The following is a 22147-nucleotide window of genomic DNA, read 5'->3' as shown; positions in this document are numbered from 1 at the left end:
TATATATGTAATATATTATCATTATAGTTATAATAATAAAGGGTAGTCAAATAAATTTACAAATGAACTCACATATTTATATATGTAAGTAATAAAAATAGTAATCTAAGTTGCCTACGTACCCAATATAGAGATCAAGTCATAACGTAGTTCAAAAATTAAGGGAAGACACACGACAATAAACTCACATATTTATATAATAGATAGATAGATAGATAGATAGATAGATATATAGATAGATAGATTTAAGTACATATTTCTATTTTGTATATATTTAATATATAATATCATGTTCTTATATAAAAAGAGCCTCTGACATCTCATTATAATAACGTCATATAAATATGTGAGTTGATTTGTGAATTTACTTGACTATCATTTTCTTATTATTAAATAATTAATGTAATTTTCTCTTTCAACAATTTATTTATGTGACTATTAAATCTTTTTAACATACTTTATAATTTATTTTATTCGATTCTATAATTCACAAATGAACAAGAACATGGATTACTAATAATACTCTTAAACGATAGTATATAAATATTTAAAATAAAAAAAATTGTATAGTGCACTAATTTAATTTTTCTAATCTATCTAATATCTATTTATTTTAATTTTTCTAATCTATCTAATATCTATTTTACTACTATTATTACCACCATATGAGTAACAATTGTGAATTAACTTAAATATTTTTATTTTTTACACACTAATTTTCTATTATACACTTTCATATTTTTTCATCTACTATTTATCATTATCAATATATAAAGATGTAAGTTCATTTGTGAATTTATTTGACTATATTTTTTTATTATTAAATAATTAATGTGTTTTTCTCTTTCAATAATTTATTTATGTAAGTTCATTTGTTAGTTTACTTGACTACCTTTTTCTCATTATTAAATAATTAATGTTTTTTTCTTTAAATAATTTATTTATGTGACTCTTCATTTAACTAATTTATTTATCATGCACTCATTTATTTAAAAAGTATATCATGCAATCTTTCAAATATAAAAAAAAACTATTAATATTCTCTTACATTTTTTTACCATACTTTCTAATTTATTTTATTCGATATTATAATTCACATATAAACAAGTACATGTAATACTAATAATACTCTTAGGCACCGTTCTGTTCACCATATTACTAATGTACGTATAACTCATCTCATCTCATCTCATCTCACGTTCTTCTCATCATATTATTTATTCATATATTAACTATTTATTTTACATCAATCAAATCATTAATTACTTATCTCACATCAATCAAATCATTGAACTCAAATTACTATATTACCCCTTATAAATAATATAATTTTTATTTTATTTATTGTTAAAAGGACAAAATAGTCATTTAACATTTTATATACAATTTAATCAATCAAATCAAATAAACCATAATCTATCAATTAAATCCAATACTATTTTAACTATCATTTATTTTTTATTTTTATTACATTATATTACTTATCTATATATTATTTATATCATACTTCAAACCAAACAGTGCCTTAGACACTGTTCGATGTTAGAGATGATTTTTATTTTATTTTATTCATCCCACTTTGTGATTGGTTCGGTGCATTATATTAAATTTTAATGAGGGTTCTTGTGCCTACTATTTTAATGCATGAAGGGATATCTAACTATTATTTGAATATTATTTTATTTACTCCTAAGTTACATCATAGATTTTGGACGGTAGCGTCCAATTACTCATTTGCCCTTTTCAATTCATCTCTGAAAATGCTAGGCTAAACGTGGAATTTATATGACTATTTCATGCATTTTAAAATTTATTGGTATCCATTTATTTTTGTTAGCTTGGTTAACTTAGAAAATTTAATTAAAAATTAATATAGATTAGTTTTTTATGTTTTTCTAGAGAATCGAAACCATGTAACTTATATGATTTCACCAACAGTACACTCAAATATAATAAAATGAAAATAAAATTGATGGCAAACTAAAAATTACCAAATAACAAATAATCTCATCATATTGTCCAAGTAAAATTAAAAAATATTCAAAAGACTAAAAAAAATATTATACAAGAAAATACAAATTTAACCTATTTTAATATTGGTAGGCAGGGGGTAATTCAGGAAATTCATTCACTTCCAATACATTATACTAAACACAATACAATTTATATATCTATATTAATCACTTACACCAAACCACATATATGTTATCACAATATAATATTTATCTATAAACTTTTTCTTACCATCCTACATACTATACATACTAATTATCCTATCACTCAAACTAAACGGTGTCTTATAAGATAGTATATGAATACTTAAAATAAAAAGTTGTATAGTGTACTTTAATTTTTCCAATCTATCTAATATCTATTTATTTTAATTTTTATAATCTATCTAATATCTATTTTATTACTATTATAAACATATGAGTAACAATTGTGAATTATCTTAAATATTTTTATTTTTTATACACTATTTTTCTATTGTACACTTTAATATTTTTACATATACTATTTATTATTTTCTCTTTTTTCTTATTTGATATTTATTATTTGCTTTTTTTATTTGATTTAATTTTCCCTACAAAATATATTTAATCATTTATCGCACAATAATTTTTTTTTTTGTTAATATTACAAGATAATCATAAGACCGAAAACTTGTATCTTTATCAAATGCTATAACTGGTGCTAATAGTGCAACTTAAATCTTTTAAACCGCATAACAAGTAATCTCTTTATTCTACTCGTGGTAATTAGCTACAAATTATATGTTTAAATAAAATTATATGTTTTTTTTTCAGATCTTCTAATTTTCTAATTTTTTTATTCTACTTGTAGTTATTAACCATAAATTATATGCTTAAATTATATTTTTAAATAAAAATATCAATTATATCATATTCATCTGTTTTGGTTTCCAATATCTAAATTGATTGACATAGAAGTTATACAAATCTACTTCAACAATTAATCTTACCTTTGACTACTGAAGCTCCTAGCAAGCAACACACTATGATAATCAATATTAAAAATTTTGGAAAAGATTATTTCCACGTATAATAACTTCTTCACACTTTACAAAAAATATAATAATTGCTTATGAAAAATAGTAGCAAAAGCAATATTCTGAATTTAATTAAACGTTTCTTTACATGATGAGTCCAATATTTGAGATAAACTATAAATGTTTGAGTCTATTTGAGTTGTAATCATGAATTTAATTAAATATTCTTGTTTTTTTACACTCTTTTTCAATAAATCTTACAAAACAGTATATAGATAGTTAGATAAAAAAAAAGTTACATGATGTATTATTTAAACGTCTATGTTTCTTTTACACACTATTTTCTACTAATGTTTTTTCTCCACACAAATAGTAATTTTGATATTCATGTTTTTATAACTTGAAAATTTATGCATTTATTCTCAATTTTAAGTTTATACATTATTTAATCTATTAATTACTTGATATAATTAGATTTATAATAAAACTAAAAAAATCCATGCTTAATTTCGTATGAAGCTCGCTTAATTTTCTAATGCTTGAAACTTTCGTGATGTTTCATCACAATTCACGCTTTTTAGAACTTTATTTTTAAGTCATTTGTATCAGTATAGTGAGAGGTTAACACATTTATTATAATTTATAAATATTATTATCTCTTTAAATTAATATTCGATTTTATGTTTGGTGTGCTATAGCCTATAAGTTTTGACAAAAGGAATAACGATAAATTTAATTAAGCGAATTCACAAAGTTTGGGGCAAAAAAAAAAATTAACAGAATGACTGCGTCTTACAACAAGAAACCCGCTGCTGCTTGAACAATCATACAGTAGAAACGTTAACACGTGTCTCGTTTATAAATAAAGACTCATATCATTTTTATTCTCTTATTTATCGTCTTTTTTGCCTAAATTCAACTATTGTCCTTTTCAGCTGAATTCAACATAGAGTTGACCGATTTATTTTTTTTAACATATAATATAATTATTAATATGAAATATCGGTTTCATTGCTTTACCACGTGCAACGCACGTGCTTATGCCTAGTTATAACATATATACGAGCTACGTACGAATATTTATAATTTATGAACATAGAAAAATGGTTTGGATAGTAAAATAACAACAACAACAATAATAATAAATATATAAATTTGAAAATTAAATATTAAAAACTAGAAAGCATTATTCTTTTTTTAGGTGTGAACCTGCAGCCGGCAGGAAGCATTATTCTTGTTCTTAATGTGTCGAGTAATATCTTCTCTTCCTTATTTATTTATTTATTTATAATTCGCTCAAGTAATAACATTAACATCTAACAAAGTATCCAGTCTAAAAATTATGGAGAAAATTCGAAAAGTGATAAATATTGGTCTTTATAACTAATTTTAATTACCGTAAAAAAAAAGATTTTTAATTTTTTTCTCGTTTTTGTCCTTTTTGAATTAAACCTCTTAGTTAACACCGAAATACGCTTAAATGACATTAAATAAGTTTTACTTGGATGTTCGTATGATCGTATCCATGTAAATAAGTCCACATAGGTATTAGTACCCATGGAAAGTCCACATAGGTATTACCGTATTAGTACCCACGGAAATCGTAAAATCCTATGTATTGACTTATTTTTAAGTGAAAATTAAAGGTTTTTTTTTTTTTTTTTTGGTAATATACATACATATTGTAATTTCGATTTTAATATTGTAATTTTATTTTTCTTTACAATTTTAGTAACGTTCCATTTTGAATGTTGATACGACGCTTCACACAAATTATAAAGATGTAACAATTTAGTCATGTTGAAAACAAGTCTAAAATTATAAAGCAAAGCTATTGAACTGTACGACTGAGTTTGCCATTTTATATAAAAATTGCAACTCCAATCTTTTACATACTACCACTAGCTGCTCAAATAATTCAATTACGGACAATTATTGCATGTCAACACCGGACAACAAAACAAGTTATATGAGTTAGTCTATGCTATATAGGGAGTGTTTCTTCCCCAATTTCAATACCATTAGATCATGTGGAACCCATAAATTTTTATAAAAATTAACACAATGATCCAATAGTTGATATTTGACAACATCAATTTGGGAGAAATTCTCTTGAATTTTGGTCCTAACCCGGACCAATAAAAATTGAGAGGGATAAATTGAGGCAGGCCATTGATTGATTGAATGAATGTAGGTGGTGACGATCGAAAATGGAATCTCCATTCAGAGCGGATGTACTGAAAGACAAGGTGGCTCTACTGACCGGAGGCGGGTCGGGTATCGGGTTCGAGATATCCACCCAGTTCGGTAAGCATGGAGCTTCCATAGCCATCATGGGCCGCCGCAAGAACGTCTTGGACGACGCCGTCTCCGTCCTCCAATCCCTCGGCATCCCCGTAATTCTTCACTCTTTTTTTCCCCCGTTTTTAAACTTGATTGTGAAGATTCTCTTGTTTTTCTAACCCTAATTCATTTGGGCGTGTCTGGATGTGTTGATTCTTCTGTGATATATGCAATCCTCGTGACCACTTTCGCCTCTTGCTGAAAATTTATCGGAAATTTTCATTTTCAATTTTTTTTTTGGGCGGAAATTCTCGCTTAATTTGATGTTGTTAGGATAATATTAAATGCCACCTTAAAGATCTCATTTTGAATGATGTCGACAGATTAATACTTTATCTTCTGTTACAGGCGATTGGCCTTGTTGGGGATGTTAGGAAACAAGAAGACGCGCGGAGAGTTGTGGAGGCGACAGTGAAGCATTTCGGGAAGCTCGACATTCTTGTAAATGCAGCCGCTGGCAATTTTCTCGTGTCAGCTGAGGATCTCTCTCCTAATGGCTTTAAAACAGGTAAGAATGTGGAACCCTGTTTCTGGATGGAAAAACGTTGCTGCTAAATTTCAAATTTGACATATTTTGTGAAGTGTAGTCCTATTCTTGAAAACAACTAAAGTAGCTACCCTTCAATGTATATTAACTCTCTACTTTGATGTAAACTTATGTGATTGCACTTGCATTCTGCAGTGATGGATATTGATTCGGTTGGCACATTCACAATGTGCCACGAAGCACTTGAGTATCTAAAAAAAGGTGGACCTGGAAGAAGTTCAGCACACGGAGGATTTATACTAAATATCAGTGCCACTTTGCATTACACGGCAGCTTGGTATCAACTCCACGTATCTGCAGCCAAGGTTTGTGAAATTTGTTGCTTGTCCTTCGGGAAATTTGATGTTCTTGATAAGTTTTTTGTCCCATTTTTCTGTCCAGGCAGCTATTGATGCCCTGACAAGAAATCTAGCCCTTGAATGGGGGACGGACTATGATATTAGAGTTAATGGTATTGCACCAGGCCCCATTGGAGATACCACAGGCTTGAGTAAACTCGTGCCTCCAGAGATGAATAGCAAAGCCAGAGATTATATGCCTCTATATAAAGTTGGTGAGAAGTGGGATATTGCCATGGCTGCTGTCTATCTTGCCTCAGATGCTGGTGAGTAATGTCATCATTCGTATTTATTCTATTTGACACCAATGTTTCAAGATATGGCTTCTTGTTTGAAATGAAACAGAGTATGCATCAATGCATTGTGATGTTCTCTTCTGCTTTTGTATGCAATAAATATGTTGTTTAGCCATCAGTTTCATATGATGGATGCATTTGTTGTCAGAAATCTAAAATTGTATTGCTTGGTGTTAAGACATCCAGTGGAAGCATTATTCATATTTTGTTCCTGGGGGATATCATGGGACAGTTTCATATTATTTTTCTGTACTATAATCTGCAGGCAAGTAGTTCTTTTAACCTTGACTTGAAGCCATTGCCATCCATGCTTTTGGATTGTATGAACAGCAAAATTTCTCATCTTCTAGAAGTGCAATGGTGCATGATTTTCCATTTCTTGATACTTTATGTTTGCAAGATAACCTTGTGTATTGCTTTATTGCACAAACACCCCACGTTTCTGAATGAGTATGATGGCACTCTCTAAGGTTGGGTCAACCATATAGAGACATGAACACTAGGAGTTAAGTTACTCAAATTCCAGGAAATATTATTTGATCTTAAATCTCTAGACTTGCTTATGTAATTCATTAAACATCATCTTTGTGAGTTTTCAGTGAAAAGAAGCAAAAGCTAGTGGTTTGGTGTCTGAACCAATCTCGACTAGCATAAAGATGATATAGAATTCCATCACTCGGTTCCAAATTTTAGTCTCGGAATAGAATTTTCGTCTAGTTCCTTGTTTAATATATTTTTTTCTGTTGCCGCTGCAATTCTGATGACACTACCTTATTATCTACCGACGATTTTCGAACATATGCACAGGCAAGTACATCAATGGAACCACAATGCCTGTTGATGGAGGACTGTGGTTGAGCAAACCACGCCATCTCGCCAAAGATGCTGTTAAACAGCTCTCTCGAACCGTGGAGAAAAGAAGTCGTGCTACCCCAACCGGGCTTCCTACTAGCAAACTTTAAACCAGCTAATGAACATACTACATAAATTATGGACTTGTAAGGCCATCTGTATTCAATGAAATCAGCATTCACAGATTAAACTTTACCAATGAACAAATTTGTCAAGATATTCATCTTATCATCAAGAAAATTGATCTTGTTTGATAATGGTTTTAGGTGCTTTTTTTTTTTTTTTTTTTGGGTGTAATTACAAGTGTTTAGTAGCTCCATTTTGCTGTAAGCATATGGATCTCAATGATTTTTTTTTATTTTTTTTTTTGAAATAATGGAGATACAATTTACATGTGACTTGGATAAGCAAATAAAAAATTCAAGTGCACAAGCAAAGGTCAAACTGGTAAATTCTGTGATCTGTCTACCAGGTAACATTCAAGTCTCTGCCATGCCATTGTCAATTTCCTGCGGTTATTCGAAGTTTGATTAAATAAAAGTTCATTTGAGTTCGTACAATGAGATTCATTAATATATACGAACCAAATTCAAACTTTACTCGTTAGTTTGTTAATGGATTCGTGAGTCAGCTTTCAAATAAAAAAAAACAATAATTTTGACATTTGATTTATAGATTTTACAATTTCATTAATGACAAATATATAAAAAAATCGATTAAATTTATTTATTATAATAAAATTACAAATTTTAATAAAAATATTATATTTTTCTTTAAATATAAAATTTAGTTTTTAATGAATATCTAAAATCATAATTTAGGCTCGATAAAAATTGAGCCACAAATATTTTCGTTAAATAAATAACTCAAGCTCAAGCCTAACTCGATTATAAACGAATCAAGCTCAAATATTCAAGAGCTCGGCTCGGCTCGGCTCGATTCAATTACATCCCTAACCGGAACTAATTGACCACTGATTAGCTTTTCACCAAAAATCAGATACGTCTCCACCCAAAATTGTTTTCAATTCCCCCGCATGGTTCAACATCTGTGCATTGGTGCAGGATAGATATCAAGGGGTTGATATCGGAGGCGATCATTGTGAGGAACTGGCCCATCCTGTTAATAAAAGGGGGGAAAAAATCAGAAAGGAAGATAATTTATTACAAGAAACTATGCAAGAGAAAAATACATTTTCAGGAAACAAAAATTTGTTAGATGGCAAGATAACCTATGAAAGTAAGAGATTTTGTTAAGATCAAATATTTGTTTCTCTACCAAAAGTTATGAAATGCTGGTGACAGTAGCTATCAAATATTCTAAATTGCACAGTAGCTTAGAACGATTGGTTTCATCATTTTGTCACATATACAAGATAGAGGTGACAATTCTTATCTCGGCAATCACCCTCTAAACTAACTTGCAATTGATGAAAATCGAAGGTGTGACACTTTGTCCCACTTGTAGGACTAAAAGACTGATTATAAGGTAATTTAATAAGCCACACCCACTCCAATTCAAGAACAAGATCTTGAAGCCAGAAAGAAATCCAAGTAAACCTGTTCTCTCCATGCGTAATAAAGCAATGGTTGTACAGAAGACTATTCATAGAAGCATTAGCATTTTCAGAACCCTAAGATATCAAGAAATAATAACAGAACGACAATACCTCTTCCAAGTCAATCTGGTATGGTTTCACAAAATCTTCAAACATAGTTGGTGATAACCCTCTCATTCGTTCTTCTACTTCCTGGAAAGCAATATCGCATGAAAAAAATTACCAGATGACTTCTAGCTCAACAAAATAGGGGAAGAATCTATGGTTTAAGCAATTGTATGAGTTTGAATTCTGAGTAAATATTTTTGCCCATTTTTCAGAAATGTGCAAATTTACAATTTTGCTAGGTTGTGAGGTAACAGACTCGATGAGAACGGATTTCATTTAGTTCATTTATTTTTGTATGAGAATATGAAAAATGTACAGTACCAATCCTGTTATCCTTGAATGTTCTAATAGTTCCTCTGCAATCACGTCTAAAATGTGTCTGTTGTCCCTCAGTCCCTTCATAGCAAGTTCTTCAGTCTCATCAATGTACTATTTTCAGCAATGAAATTCAAGGTGTCAATAAAAATACACAAGGAAAAAAAATTCAACAAGAAGAAAAGTAAAAATATGCCTTCAATCTCATTTCGATTGGTTTGTGTTTTATATCGGATCATATAATAACTCAAATCTTTCAATTTTACCCTTATTGATCATACGTTTTTTTGTATCAATCTTAATTGTTGATCCTATTACCATTCACATCATTTTTTCATGGTAGCATAATGTTCTCATTCATTATTCAATAGTAAATATCAATTTTTTTTGGATGAAAAGTGAAATTCAACACACGACTATCAAGCCTTTATCCCACTAGGTGGGGTCGGCTATGTGGATCCTCCTACGTCATTGTGATCTATCCCCTACCATATCATCATTTATATTTAAATGTTGTCAATCAAGTCTTCGTTGGTCTCCCTCTTCTTTGGTTAATTTGCGTATAGATCATGGTCTCCCATAACCAGCAATTCAGAAAGCATCGCTTCAAAAGGAAATTAGCATGACATGCATTTCAAGCAACGAGATTATACATTTAGCAGAAAAGACAATATCATGGTAAAATAAAATTACCCTCGTCAACTCCCGCATAAAAAGTTCAGAAACTTCAAGAGTCATAGTTGCAGGAATCACGTGAGGATCATCCCACTGTCATCAAAAAGCAAACAAGAAATTACTTGCTTGAGTGGAAGTTGAAACAAAATAGTTGCACATCGTATCCTATATGTAACCTAATCATGTAAAAATTACCTTGTATCTTATTATCTCACCATCTGGGTTATCTGGTCGATCAACCATCCCAATTCTTTTCGTCAAAGCAGTGAGACCCAACCTAGGATTTTTGGGGCTTATGACCATTTCTCTAGCAATCTGCCACAGGATTAAGTCGAAGAATTCTCAAGAATTGTACACTTGGTAAGCATTACTCTCACGGATCCGGCATCGATGTCAAAATTAAATGTGAGATCCACGTATTTGTGTTACCTTCGTAATTTTCTCCAGATCATCCCTTCCTCCATCAGTAATGTCATCACCATATGCAATGCGCTCGGCGCAACGCCCTCCATGAGCAACCACCATTTGCATTTGCAAATAACCAAAGGTTGTATAACCTTGATCTACCACATTTTCTCGAGGATAAAAAACAGACACAGCAGTTTCCTGCTCAGTTAAACAACAGATAAAGGTCATTCAGGATTCATGCGGAAAAACAAAATTCTTTACTGACACTATGCTATACCTCGCCACCAGGCAAAAGCTGAGAAAATGCGTGCAGATCAAATTGTGGGAACAAGTGTGCCAAGACTATGTGACCAGCTTCATGCACTGCCAAAAGCCTTTTCTTCTCCAAGGATACCTATTAAAATGTTGAGTAAAAGTAAAACATCATATGTATGATAAATTACATGCTATCCACAACTTTAGTAAGTGCAAAAAAAAAGAAACCATACACTTTGTTCACATTTCTGCTGCTCTTCCTCAGTGAGAAGCGCACCCATCCCCTCAAGAAGTTGCTTGTCTAACACATCTATAATATCTTGCTGGTAGATTTTAGAATGCCCTTTTCTGACCTGTTCTCAGCCACCAATTAAAATCAAAGCGTAGACCAGCAAGGACAAAGAATATACTAGGTGTGGAAGTTCAAAACAGAAGCTTCCAACATGGGTGAAAGGTTATGATAACCTTGTTAAATTATAAAGCTATTGATGTGCCGCCTACCACAAGCTCGAGTTTTTTGTAATAAATTGGATTCAACATGGTACCAAAGTCAAGAGAATATGTTCAAAACCACTAGTGTGGGAAAGTGGAAACATCATATATTTCATTAGGTTTGTTGAAGTGTCAGTTAAGGCCTTTGTTGCTTAATGCCCGATCAAATTGCATGAATACATCTTGTCCATTAACTCCTCACATATTCTCTGATGCCCAACTCACATGTGATGGGTGTTGTGCACCCTGTTATGGACCCAAATGTTCTTGCCCCTTGCAAAGAATATAGGCCCAATGTTGAGCATGTATGAGTTAGGTGAAATAAGAGAGGCCCATAAAGCCCGTTTGAGTGAGGAGATTGTACGTCATTCAGTTTTTTTTTTTTTTTTTTTTTTGCATGTTGAGTGTGTTTACTAGTTTGTATTAGGAGAGATATACTCGGGCATCATTCGTATTTAATATTAATACAATTTTTTTATATCTTTGTTCTTTCAATTGTTTCCTTATTCTAAATTCCATAAAAAATATGTGAAGAACATAACATTTGGTTCGATCTATCAGATCCAAAACTGACGCAAAAAAATGGCCAGCACACGTTTGGAAGCTAAGGTCGAAGCTATGGATAAAATGGTGTTTGAAATACAGGAAATATTTTTCCAATGCAAGCAGATATGGTAACATTTGGGTCCATAACACACCTCCAAGAGCACAATTTTTGGAACTAAGCCTTTTCAGCAAACCTTTTAGTGAATAGTGTGGCATATCGAAGTCCACTTCTTCATAAGATTGAAAATTTGAGTATGAGGTGAAGAAATTTTTACTACAGAGGTAATTTAGGATTCTTCAAAATCTCATATTTTAACAAGTTCACCAAAATAGAAGTCGGAGACAGCGGCAAGGGTCGATAGGCAGTAATAAGTCACCCTGTGCGCCATCCCTTGGCAGTTGGCTGGAAGGAATAGAAAGAAGACAACTATCCAAAAGAAAGCCGGGTAAACTACTGCATAATTACAACAGGAGAAATTCCAACATGAAGGAGAGATCTGTCTATAACTGCCACAGGGATGAACAAACAGAGACATGAAACACATCTAAGCAAAAAACATAGATATTGGGAAGGACGGCCAGAATCATTGATAAAGATGCTTAAATAGTGTAACATACATATTGTTAAGATGTCTCGTATCGGTTAGATAGAATTCCTAGGAGTTGCATATATAGACCTGGACAATGCTCCTCTTGAGATGTCTTTTGGGGTTGAGTTATAAGTTAAGCCCAAGTCCATAATATTAAAATGGTATCAGACTCACCGTTATGTATTGGACTGCCCATAATTAGGTCACTAGTTAAATGTCTCCACCGTGAGGGGGTGCGTTAAGATGTCCCACGCCGACTAGATATTAAATTATAAGAAATTTTTGAAATCAAAAATGAATATTTGTGAACAATGTGGATATCATTTGAAAATGAGTAGTTCAGAAAGAATCGAAGCTAGGATGAATTAACAGAGACACGAAGCACATCGAAGCAAAAACATGGATACTGGTAAGGACGACCAAAAACTTTATAGAATAAAGATGCTTAAATAGTGTGACATATCAAAGTTCACTTCCTCATAAGATCGAAAATTTGAGTATGAGTCAATGAGATGATCTTTTTTTTTCCCACCAAAGCTGGCAGGATTTTTTAAAACTTTATATTTTAAAAAGTTCACCAGAAAAGAAATCGAAGAAGGCAGCAGAGGTGAATAAGCGGATATAAGTCACTCTGTGCGCCATCCCTTGGCTGGAAAGAATGGATAGAAGACAACTATCAAAAGATGCCAGTGGAACTACTATATAATTACAACAGGAAATTCCAACATGAAGGAGAAACCTGAACAGAGCTGGGACAAACAGATAGAGATGTGATGCACACTGAAGCAAAAACTTGGATACTGGGAAGGACGACCAAAAACTTTATAGACTATATATAGAGATGGTTAGCTTTCTTCATGGGATAAGGATTTGAACAGGGGCGATAAATTGGTTTTAGGGGTGATTCTTGGACTGAGTACAAAATTCTTCAAACAACAGTTGTGTTCATCTTACTAAAATTTTGGATATCGAGGCCAACTATAACGCACAGGCAGGGACTCAATGATGTTTTTTTTATCAGATGGATAATGTATTTTCTCACAAGAGACAAAAATTAAAAATTAAAAATAAAAATAAAGTACAGGAGTTCATTACTGGAATTTCCATCTACAAGCTCCAATGTCTCAGGAAAAATATGATAGATTATCATTTTGTCCTTTTAAAAATTAATAAAATTTGAATAATAGATAATATAATAACTTAAATTCAATGATTTGATTGATGTAAGATAAATAATTAATGATTTGATTTATGTAAGATAAATATTTAGTAGATAGATAAACAAGATGACAGAGTAAACATGAGATTGAATAAGATAAACTATCAATGGATTAATAATATGTCACTTCAAACGGTGCCTAAGTGTATAGAACTTACAGACATTATTCCTGCTTGATTGATTAAATCTCTAATAGCCGCACCAGAATATCCAACAGTACGGAAAACTACCTGTAGAGGTGCGAAAAAGAACAACAAAAAGGCAAGAATTGTTATTAAGTTCTGGCAGTACCAGAAGGTTCTCCAACCTACCAGAGAGAAGTAGGCTCAGTAAGTATCCTTCTAAGAAACTACAATTTGGTAAAGGTTTTCACACACAATCCAAAACTTTAAATCACCAACATAATTTAAAATGTGAAAAATAAAAGACCGCATGAAACCAATGAACCTTTTCAAAGTCAACATCCTCAGAAAGTTCCTTCCCAGTACTATGAACACCAAATATTTGTACTCTTTGCTTTGCATCAGGTAATCCAATATATACACGCCTGTCAATGCGTCCAGGGCGAACAAATTCTAGGTCTAGTTCATCAGGTCTATTAGTAGCACATATGAATATAACAGCTTGCCGAAGGGAGTATCTATCAACACCGGTTTTTTCTCTCCTGCAGACAGTAATTTATCTGTGAGTTACAGAAAACAAAATAAATGAGTACTCAGTAGCGACATAAACCAAGAAAATGTAGATGACACAATGAGAAAATGCTGAAAAAAAAGACTACAGTGGCCATAGATTTAGAACAAGTTTTTTTTTTTTAATGAGATTTAGAACAAGTAGATGTATACTCCGTAGATCACTTAATACTTAACGCACACCATTCAACCAACTACATGTTGGTCCTCTAAATCAGTTGCCATTTGCAAGTGTACAAAACGGAACAAAATTTCCACATTTAGAAATCAACATTGAAATTGGAGGTTATCCCAATCTACGCAGAAAAAGAAAACATCTCGCCTTTCTTACTACATATCTTGTATAGGGAGAAGACACCATGTCCATATTCAAGTTCAACATTTTAATATCAATAACAAATATGGGGGTTCATATACTATTGATTGAATAAAGGCTGGTTCCTGCACAAGATTCTCTTTCTCCTTGAAGAAAATTTCAACAAGGAACAAAAGAAAGGCGAAAAACAAAGAAACTAGCAAACTTGACGGTCAGAACTTCAAGCATTTGATTCACTCTGCCCAGGAAATGCCGAAGAAGCTGTGAAAAAAGTGGTGGTGAGACCGATGTTAATGAATAATGTTAAGACGGTAATCCATAATTGATAGGAGGGAAACGCTAATCGTGACTGAGCAGTGATGCCCAGTCGATAAAATTGAACGACACACAGGTTAATGGTGACAGAGCAGTGATATCTAGAAAGGTCATATGAAACTGCAAAGTTTTGTGGTAACATTAGGATGCATGTTGCAGGCACAAGTAATACAGATGGTAATGTATTGGTTGGATTACAATGTTTAACCAACATAGTTTTGTTCCAGGCAAACAGCAGTAATTAACAGCACTTTTAAAGTGAATATACAAAAGATTTCCAAAGAGTTTATATCCACCTGTTTTATATATAATGTTTTGATTTTCATGTCATTTTGCTTCAATCAAGCAATGCCTAATTAATCTTTTTTCCCCTCTAATTGTGTACTTTCTTTTCCTCTCATCAACTCACCTAGCTAGCCAAGGGCACACTAGAGAATCTATGTTGCAGAACAAGATAAATCAGACCAAAATGTTAGGTCGCATAAGACAGAAAATGAACTACACTTTGCTATCTTCTTTCAGAGCAAATTTGGCAAATAATATTTGCCATGTACTTCGAGGAAAACCAGGCAGCAGAGTACATTTTGCCTGCCACAGTTGCCAGAAACACAGATCTGAATTACATCCAACTACATAATTTAGAATCAGACTTCGCGATTCTTCTCTCCCGTCTTCCATATCAACAAAATGGAACCCAGTGGTATACTCACATTTGGTAATCACAAATGGCATTGGGAATTAATTCCCACTCCCAAACCGGATAAAGGCATTTGTGATTTAACCATGCAATGAAACTTATATCCTCGGCATTAAAACTAAAAATATTAGAGTAATATTTTCAAAAAAAAATTATTACTCTCCGTCCAGCTGTGCGATCAGTGCTTCGAATGTTGCTCTCCTACGTGGATCCTTTCTGGCATGCCTTCCAGCAATAGCATCTATCTCGTCCACAAATACAAAAGCAGGAGCCTGGAAAAAGAGTCCAGGGATACAGTTCTTCAAAAGCTAATAATATTTATAAATGTTTGGATGCAATCATAAGTATGAATGTATGATACACTTGTGTGTTGGCACACAAGCCCACATTCTTAAAATTCACCCCAACATGTTGTAAGTTTCTTTTGTGTCACATGTCCCAAAGACTATGTTCATTACATTCAATTTCTATATGAGGCAAATTATTGATGCCGCTTGATTGTGTAAGTAATTATGGATATAGTTAATAGTAAAGCTCCGTTTGGTAGCCTATATTATTAATCTGTGTATAACTCATCTTATTCAATTTCACGTTCTTCTCATCATATTATTTATCCATCTATTAATTATTTATTTTACATCAATCAAATCATCAATTATTTACCTTACATCAATCAAATCATTTAATTTAAATTACTATATTACCCCTTATAAATAATATTATTCAGATTTTATTTATTGTTAAAAGGGCAAAATGGTAATTTATCATTTTTATATAAAATTTAATCAATCAAATCAAATAAACTATAATCTATTAATCAAATCAAATACTATATTCACTATCATTTTTATTTATTTTTTATTACATTATATTACTTATATATGTATTATTTATCTCATCATACCTACCAAACCATACCTAAAAGTAAAATTATAATGCATCACAGAACCATGTTATTTTTTTCCTATTCTTCATCGTTTGTTGCTCCTGGTTCAGAAGGTGGAAAGAGGATTTGACGGAAAATTTAAAGGGAAACAAATTCCTTGAATTTGAGGAACTGTGTTCACAGACTATTTCAGCGCTGGTTTTCCAAGTTCTATTGATTCCATAGTTTCACTGCTCAAAGTGTTGAACACTACATAACCCAAACATGTTTCAAATATTTGTGAGGCGCTGATTGCACCGGGTAACCCAAAATAAGTTGTTAAAGCTTCATATAATAAACCAGTGTGAAAATGTCTCATGTTAATCTCCTTGTGTTTTTTCACAATAACCAATACACAACGTATTTGCTATTTTCAACCAAATTTTCGGAAAGAAATCAAAATCTTAACCGATGTTTGATCCCTGTTTGTTTATGAAAAGCATTGAATTTCTTCAGTTTTCTTCTGGTGGAATATTTTCCATCTCCGAAAATAAACCAAATATAAACTTCTTTCAAGTTTTTCCAAAATACAAAATTTAATTTTATTTTGCATCTCCGACTGTAATTAACTAATTATTAACTTTAACTCAATTGTTGTCGTTCTCCAAAAATACTTCTACAATTATATTATTCTAATCCAATACATTGCATATTAATTTTTTACGTACACCATGCCAATAAAAAATTAAAAAAAACATTATATTTTTATTTGACGTGATATTTACTGTATAATAATATCTTCATCAGAAGTAAAATCAAAACATAGATCATATTCTCCGAAGCAATATCCAAAAACACATTTCCAAAAAATATATTCTAAGAAAAACAACAATAAAACCAAACAAAATTACACCACCCGCACCTTCTTAATATTAATATTAATTCATCTAAATAATAAATATCCAAACTACGATGTCAAATAGTCCCACAAAAAATTTAACCGTCCATTAATAATTTTCGTTAAGAATCCAGCACCTTTAATTTGTATCCCCAACTAAGAAGGATTGTCATGCATAGCTAGAAGGGAGTAACTTACATTTCTCCTCGCGATTGAGAACAATTCATTAATTCTTGCAGCACCACTTTTCTCACTATCTGTGAATTCTGAACCAGAAGCAAAAACAAAAGGCAACCCGCTCTCTTTTGCTAGTGTCCTAGCAAAGAGGGTTTTGCCTGTCCCTGGAGGTCCCGACAAAAGGACACCCTGAAATGCGCATAATAAGATGGCGAAAAATACATTTTTTTAATGAAAATATTAGGATATGCAATTTCATAAATGTTTATAATAATCTTAGCTTACCCGTACAAACTTCACATCTTTTTCATAATACTGCATCGGGTTGCCCATATAGATCATCAACTCATCAAGAAGATCCCAGACATCTCCTCCTAGTACTACATCTTTATGCATTGACTTTGTTTCACCACCTTCACCGACTGGCTGAGTGGGAAATCAAAATAACTCAAGAGGAGAAAAAATAGCAAAAAAAGATCTAGAGCAACACAAACTCCAAGAAACAACAGAACGTACCAGAATAAAGTTATCAGCACCATATGTCATATCAAAAAGTTGGTTATATTTCTTATAATAGAAACGGTTTGTAGTAATATGAAGCAGCATTATAGCTTCCTTTATGAACCATAAGATCAGTATTCCTGGCAAGAGGGCAAATACAACTTTCAAAAAATAATGTATTTGCTTCTTCTGAAGAAGATCTGCTTCAACTCCAGAACCTAATATTGCCTCAAAAAGGAATGGATCAAGTGGAATATCAACCTGGGCAGACAACAGCAGATGTAAGCCCATGAAGAAAAACAACTGTTAGCGCACAGCTAGATTATTGGACTCACGATATATTCCAGAGGGAATCCTTCTTTCATGGTCACATACAGTCTCTTAAGATCTTCGGTAAAGACAACTGCAGCAACCTGACAAAAACACTTTAGTTACATGGCAACATGGTACTTGAGGGTCTTTCATAAACCAAGATTATCACTTGAATATAATATACTTTCAGAAAAGTTCTATTCCTCTATTATTGATTTTAGAAACAGTGCATCACAACAGACGTTGAGAAACCCATTTACCAAACTGTAGTTATATACTTATATATAATATAGGAAGTATCTTGGCAATACACTGCTGGAGTCTGGAGATTTCAATTTGAACTTTTGCAGTAAATAGTGGCAAGTGATAGACAAGAAAACTATGAAAGGGACAAACCCATAGTTAAATTATACCGACACAAATTATTATTTACGCTAGTAAAGTAATCACTCTAAGCAGATGTGAATATTAACATTTTTTTTTCCTAGATCTTGTATAGGGGATTTAGTGGACCACTGGTCCACCTTCCTATGTAACTATTATTAAGTTTTAATATTAAATTTGTTTCTTATAAAAAAAAAAAAAATTTTACCTCAGAAGAATCCAGTTTTTGAAGGAAATACGTGTACGGAAGCTTTGGACGATAGCGCCACCATCTTTTGGAGATCCACAATGCCCTTGCTCCATGTGCATTTTTGGCCTTCTCCACGACATCCTTGCGGAGGCTATTCTCAACCTCTTTCATGTCAAATTCCACAACATACTTGGAATTCAATGAATCGAGTTGTTCTGATAGCTTCTCCTTCTGAAGAATTTCTCTCCATGCTGTAAGTCTATCGCGCCATGTTCCTCCTGAATCTGAATCCTGTTTCACCACTGTCGAAGAAGTCTGTTAAAGGCGCCTGATGAGATAAATAAATGCACAAAAACTTTTTTCCTAGTTATGAAGCATTCAGAATCCCAATAGCTTGCAATTAAAGATTATAATACATTAAGAACACAAATTATGGAGACGAGCCACATTCAAACAAAACATGCATTTTTGAGAAATAAAACGTAAATAAACGATTGTTAACAATTTTTCAGTCAATTGATTTTCATCAAATAGGAAAATATCATAAATCAGGGAAGTTCAGAGAAATTCTGATTTATTCTGGTTTTAAGGTGAAATTGGACGATTAATTAAGATTTATGGTTCTAACATTATCCCTGGATTTGGTCTCTAGTTTTTCTATTTATTTGTACCCGCTATTATCCTTGAAACAATAAGAATATATTCCGTTTCTTGAGTTTCTTGTCTTTCTATTCTCTTCTCTCGCTACTCTAACCAGTAATTTATAATCAAATTTTCTTTTACATAAACAAATAAGCATATAACGTAAGTGCTTTGTGCGGGTGAAATAACATTTAAAAAAAAAAAAAACTTCCTCATAATATTTGTGGAAACAAATGACACCACCAACTGTACAAGTGGCTCAGTTGTTTTCCAAATGAACCAACAGTATTTTGCATTACGCAACATATAAATATGCCAATTTTCCGAATCATTTCCTTCTAAAGCAAGAGAAATTACCAAGCATCTCCAATCAATCCACTTACAGCACAACTATTTTCTCTTGAGCTAAAACAAGTGGGAAACTTGGTGTCAATATATGCATAAAACTTTCTATTGTCGACTCTTTAATGCAAGAGTCTATATGAGTTGATAGTGCCCAGCAGATACAATGTGTGCTTTCCTCACCTCAAAAGCATTTCATACAGAGAAGGGAGGACAAATGTAAGGATAACTTTTTGAGCCCATCGCATATCGAGGAAAAAAACGAACCTGATAAACCTAAACCTTGTTTTAAAATCTTCTTATTCTCTTCATTCAATTTTATGTCATTGTCTATTATTTCTTTTACACTGGCTTGGGCCTTTTCAATGTCATCGTCCCATGCATCTTCCCCAACAAAAGAACTGTCATGAACAAGTGTCCCATCAGGGGCTTCGATAAACTTTTTGAGCTTGAGACCTTTGGGAGTTGTCTTCCTCCACAAGCCTTTTTTGAATCTATGAGAAGGAAATATACAACATAGAGTGATATAAGATGTCAGGGCTTCATCGGCAACCGGGACAAGTATTTAAACATCAAGATGACCAACAAAGGAAACTGTAAGTTTACATTTGTAATCACATCTCCATTCTCCATGCATTTTGCAGTCATGAAACATAAGCTCGTACCAGATAGCATGAATATATTTTAGTATGAGTAAAAAACTTCTCTAAGGAGAATCATTGCAAACAAGACCCATTTGTATTGATGCTCTAGATCATTTGAGACCAGTTATCCAATTGCCAATTGGCAGCTCATTTCCCCCAACATCTTCTGATGGGGAGATGAACTGAACATTAACACAATAGAATCCAACGCGCATCTTAAACCAATAAAAATAATGCCAATTGCCTATTTGTGTTATATCAAAATACCCTCATAATACGTATGACATGTATACAACACAAAACCAACAGGATAAATTTGGGACAGTTGCAGCATATTGATCATGGCGCGAGCCACATGGCATTGAAGGATCAATTAACGTAATTCCTTGAAATGAGTACAGTTTTGGCATAATCATCTTGGAAACTTCTGAAACTCATTAAACATGGCACGGTTTCACATAAAATGGAAGAGCAGGAAATGCTAAAAACTAAAGTGATTCAATTGAGAGTTTCTTATCGTCACTACTTTGAAGTTTTAGCCATAGAATTTGACTGATATCCACAAATTTAAGCTCATAAGTAACAGAAAAAATAGTTAACATGTGAAAACAGTACATATTAAGAGTTTTACAAATTACTTAATATTCTACTCAAACACACGTACAATTAAGATTTGAACTACCAGATAATGGATGAAAAAATAACTTACTGCCTCACATTAGTAGGATTGGGCTCGGGAATTAATGCCTCCATGTATGCCTCTGCCAATTCTTTTCTTTCACGCTGGATAATAGGAGCTCGGATCATATTGTATGCTCCTCGACAAGATAAAACCATGACAAAAATGTATAATACCAAAACACCAACTCTTTTTGGTTCCCAATTTTTTATATCCTGACAACAACAAAACCGAGATAATATCATTCACGATTAAATAGTTCATAAATAATATACTTTTTATGGAATTAATAATTCAAAGAAACAATGGCATCAAAAGCTACACCACCTTCCAATAATCCCACTTATTCCAATCGACGAACTGCGGCAGCAGTTCAGAGTTAACTCGTCCAAACTGAATCTGGAACCGGTCTATCACCTCTTTAGCGCTCACCTTAGCTTCTTCAATACTAAAGCCAGTTTCTTTCTTAACTGACTCGCCAAATTTCTGAAAAAACCTTTGAGAACCACGACCAATGGACTGCGAAAACTGAAGCCAGGAGAATCCCTCGGGCTCACTCGGGTTAGTTCCCGACGAAGAAGCTGAAATTCTAATACCCTTTTGGCGAGAAAGTTTCGGTCTGCAACAGCGTAAAGGTGATACCCGAATGCTTATTCTTCGGAGAAGAAAGAGATTATCCGGATAAAAGTGAAGTGGGTTTGGCTTGAATTGGGTTCTCGTCAATTCCATTATTGATTTTATGACATTGAAGTTCGAAGAATTGGAGATATGGAATTCGGCGCCGTCGTTTCCGCCGGAGGTGAAGCTGGAACTATCCGAAGGGGTTTTAGAGGGTCAGCTGAGCACATTTCATTGCATTATCTGAAAATTGAATAAACTGTTATCATTTTAATCCCTAAACTTTTCAAAAATATAATTGTCACCTCGTATTTCTCGACAAA

At 32.6% G+C, this 22147-nt stretch overlaps 2 protein-coding genes across 2 annotated transcripts; one reads left to right on the top strand and one right to left on the bottom strand.

Moving 5' to 3' along the window:
• Nucleotides 1–5114: 5114 nt before the first annotated feature.
• LOC140891273 (peroxisomal 2,4-dienoyl-CoA reductase [(3E)-enoyl-CoA-producing]-like) lies at nucleotides 5115–7677 on the top strand. Its single transcript, XM_073299687.1, has 5 exons — nucleotides 5115–5406; nucleotides 5702–5861; nucleotides 6036–6205; nucleotides 6282–6504; nucleotides 7342–7677. The coding sequence occupies exons 1-5, from the start codon at nucleotides 5221–5223 to the stop codon at nucleotides 7494–7496; spliced, it is 894 nt and encodes a 297-aa protein (XP_073155788.1). The 5' UTR covers nucleotides 5115–5220; the 3' UTR covers nucleotides 7497–7677.
• A 497-nt stretch (nucleotides 7678–8174) lies between these two features.
• LOC140886367 (ATP-dependent zinc metalloprotease FTSH 12, chloroplastic) lies at nucleotides 8175–22044 on the bottom strand. Its single transcript, XM_073292912.1, has 19 exons — nucleotides 21534–22044; nucleotides 21237–21421; nucleotides 20151–20377; nucleotides 18918–19201; nucleotides 18349–18426; nucleotides 18029–18274; nucleotides 17798–17938; nucleotides 17534–17701; nucleotides 15732–15844; nucleotides 14000–14216; nucleotides 13711–13782; nucleotides 10939–11058; nucleotides 10728–10844; nucleotides 10472–10648; nucleotides 10238–10357; nucleotides 10061–10135; nucleotides 9374–9481; nucleotides 9056–9136; nucleotides 8175–8505 (listed from the first exon to the last, which is right to left on the bottom strand). Exons 1-19 carry the CDS (start codon nucleotides 21933–21935, stop codon nucleotides 8428–8430), a joined length of 3009 nt encoding a protein of 1002 aa, XP_073149013.1. The 5' UTR covers nucleotides 21936–22044; the 3' UTR covers nucleotides 8175–8427.
• Between the last annotated feature and the right edge of the window lie 103 nt (nucleotides 22045–22147).

The sequence above is a fragment of the Henckelia pumila genome, chromosome 3 (assembly GCF_033568475.1).
Source record: "Henckelia pumila isolate YLH828 chromosome 3, ASM3356847v2, whole genome shotgun sequence".
Taxonomy (NCBI): domain Eukaryota; kingdom Viridiplantae; phylum Streptophyta; class Magnoliopsida; order Lamiales; family Gesneriaceae; genus Henckelia; species Henckelia pumila.
The sequence above is the reverse complement of the archived record's forward strand: the minus strand, read 5'-3'. Positions and strand labels throughout refer to the sequence as shown.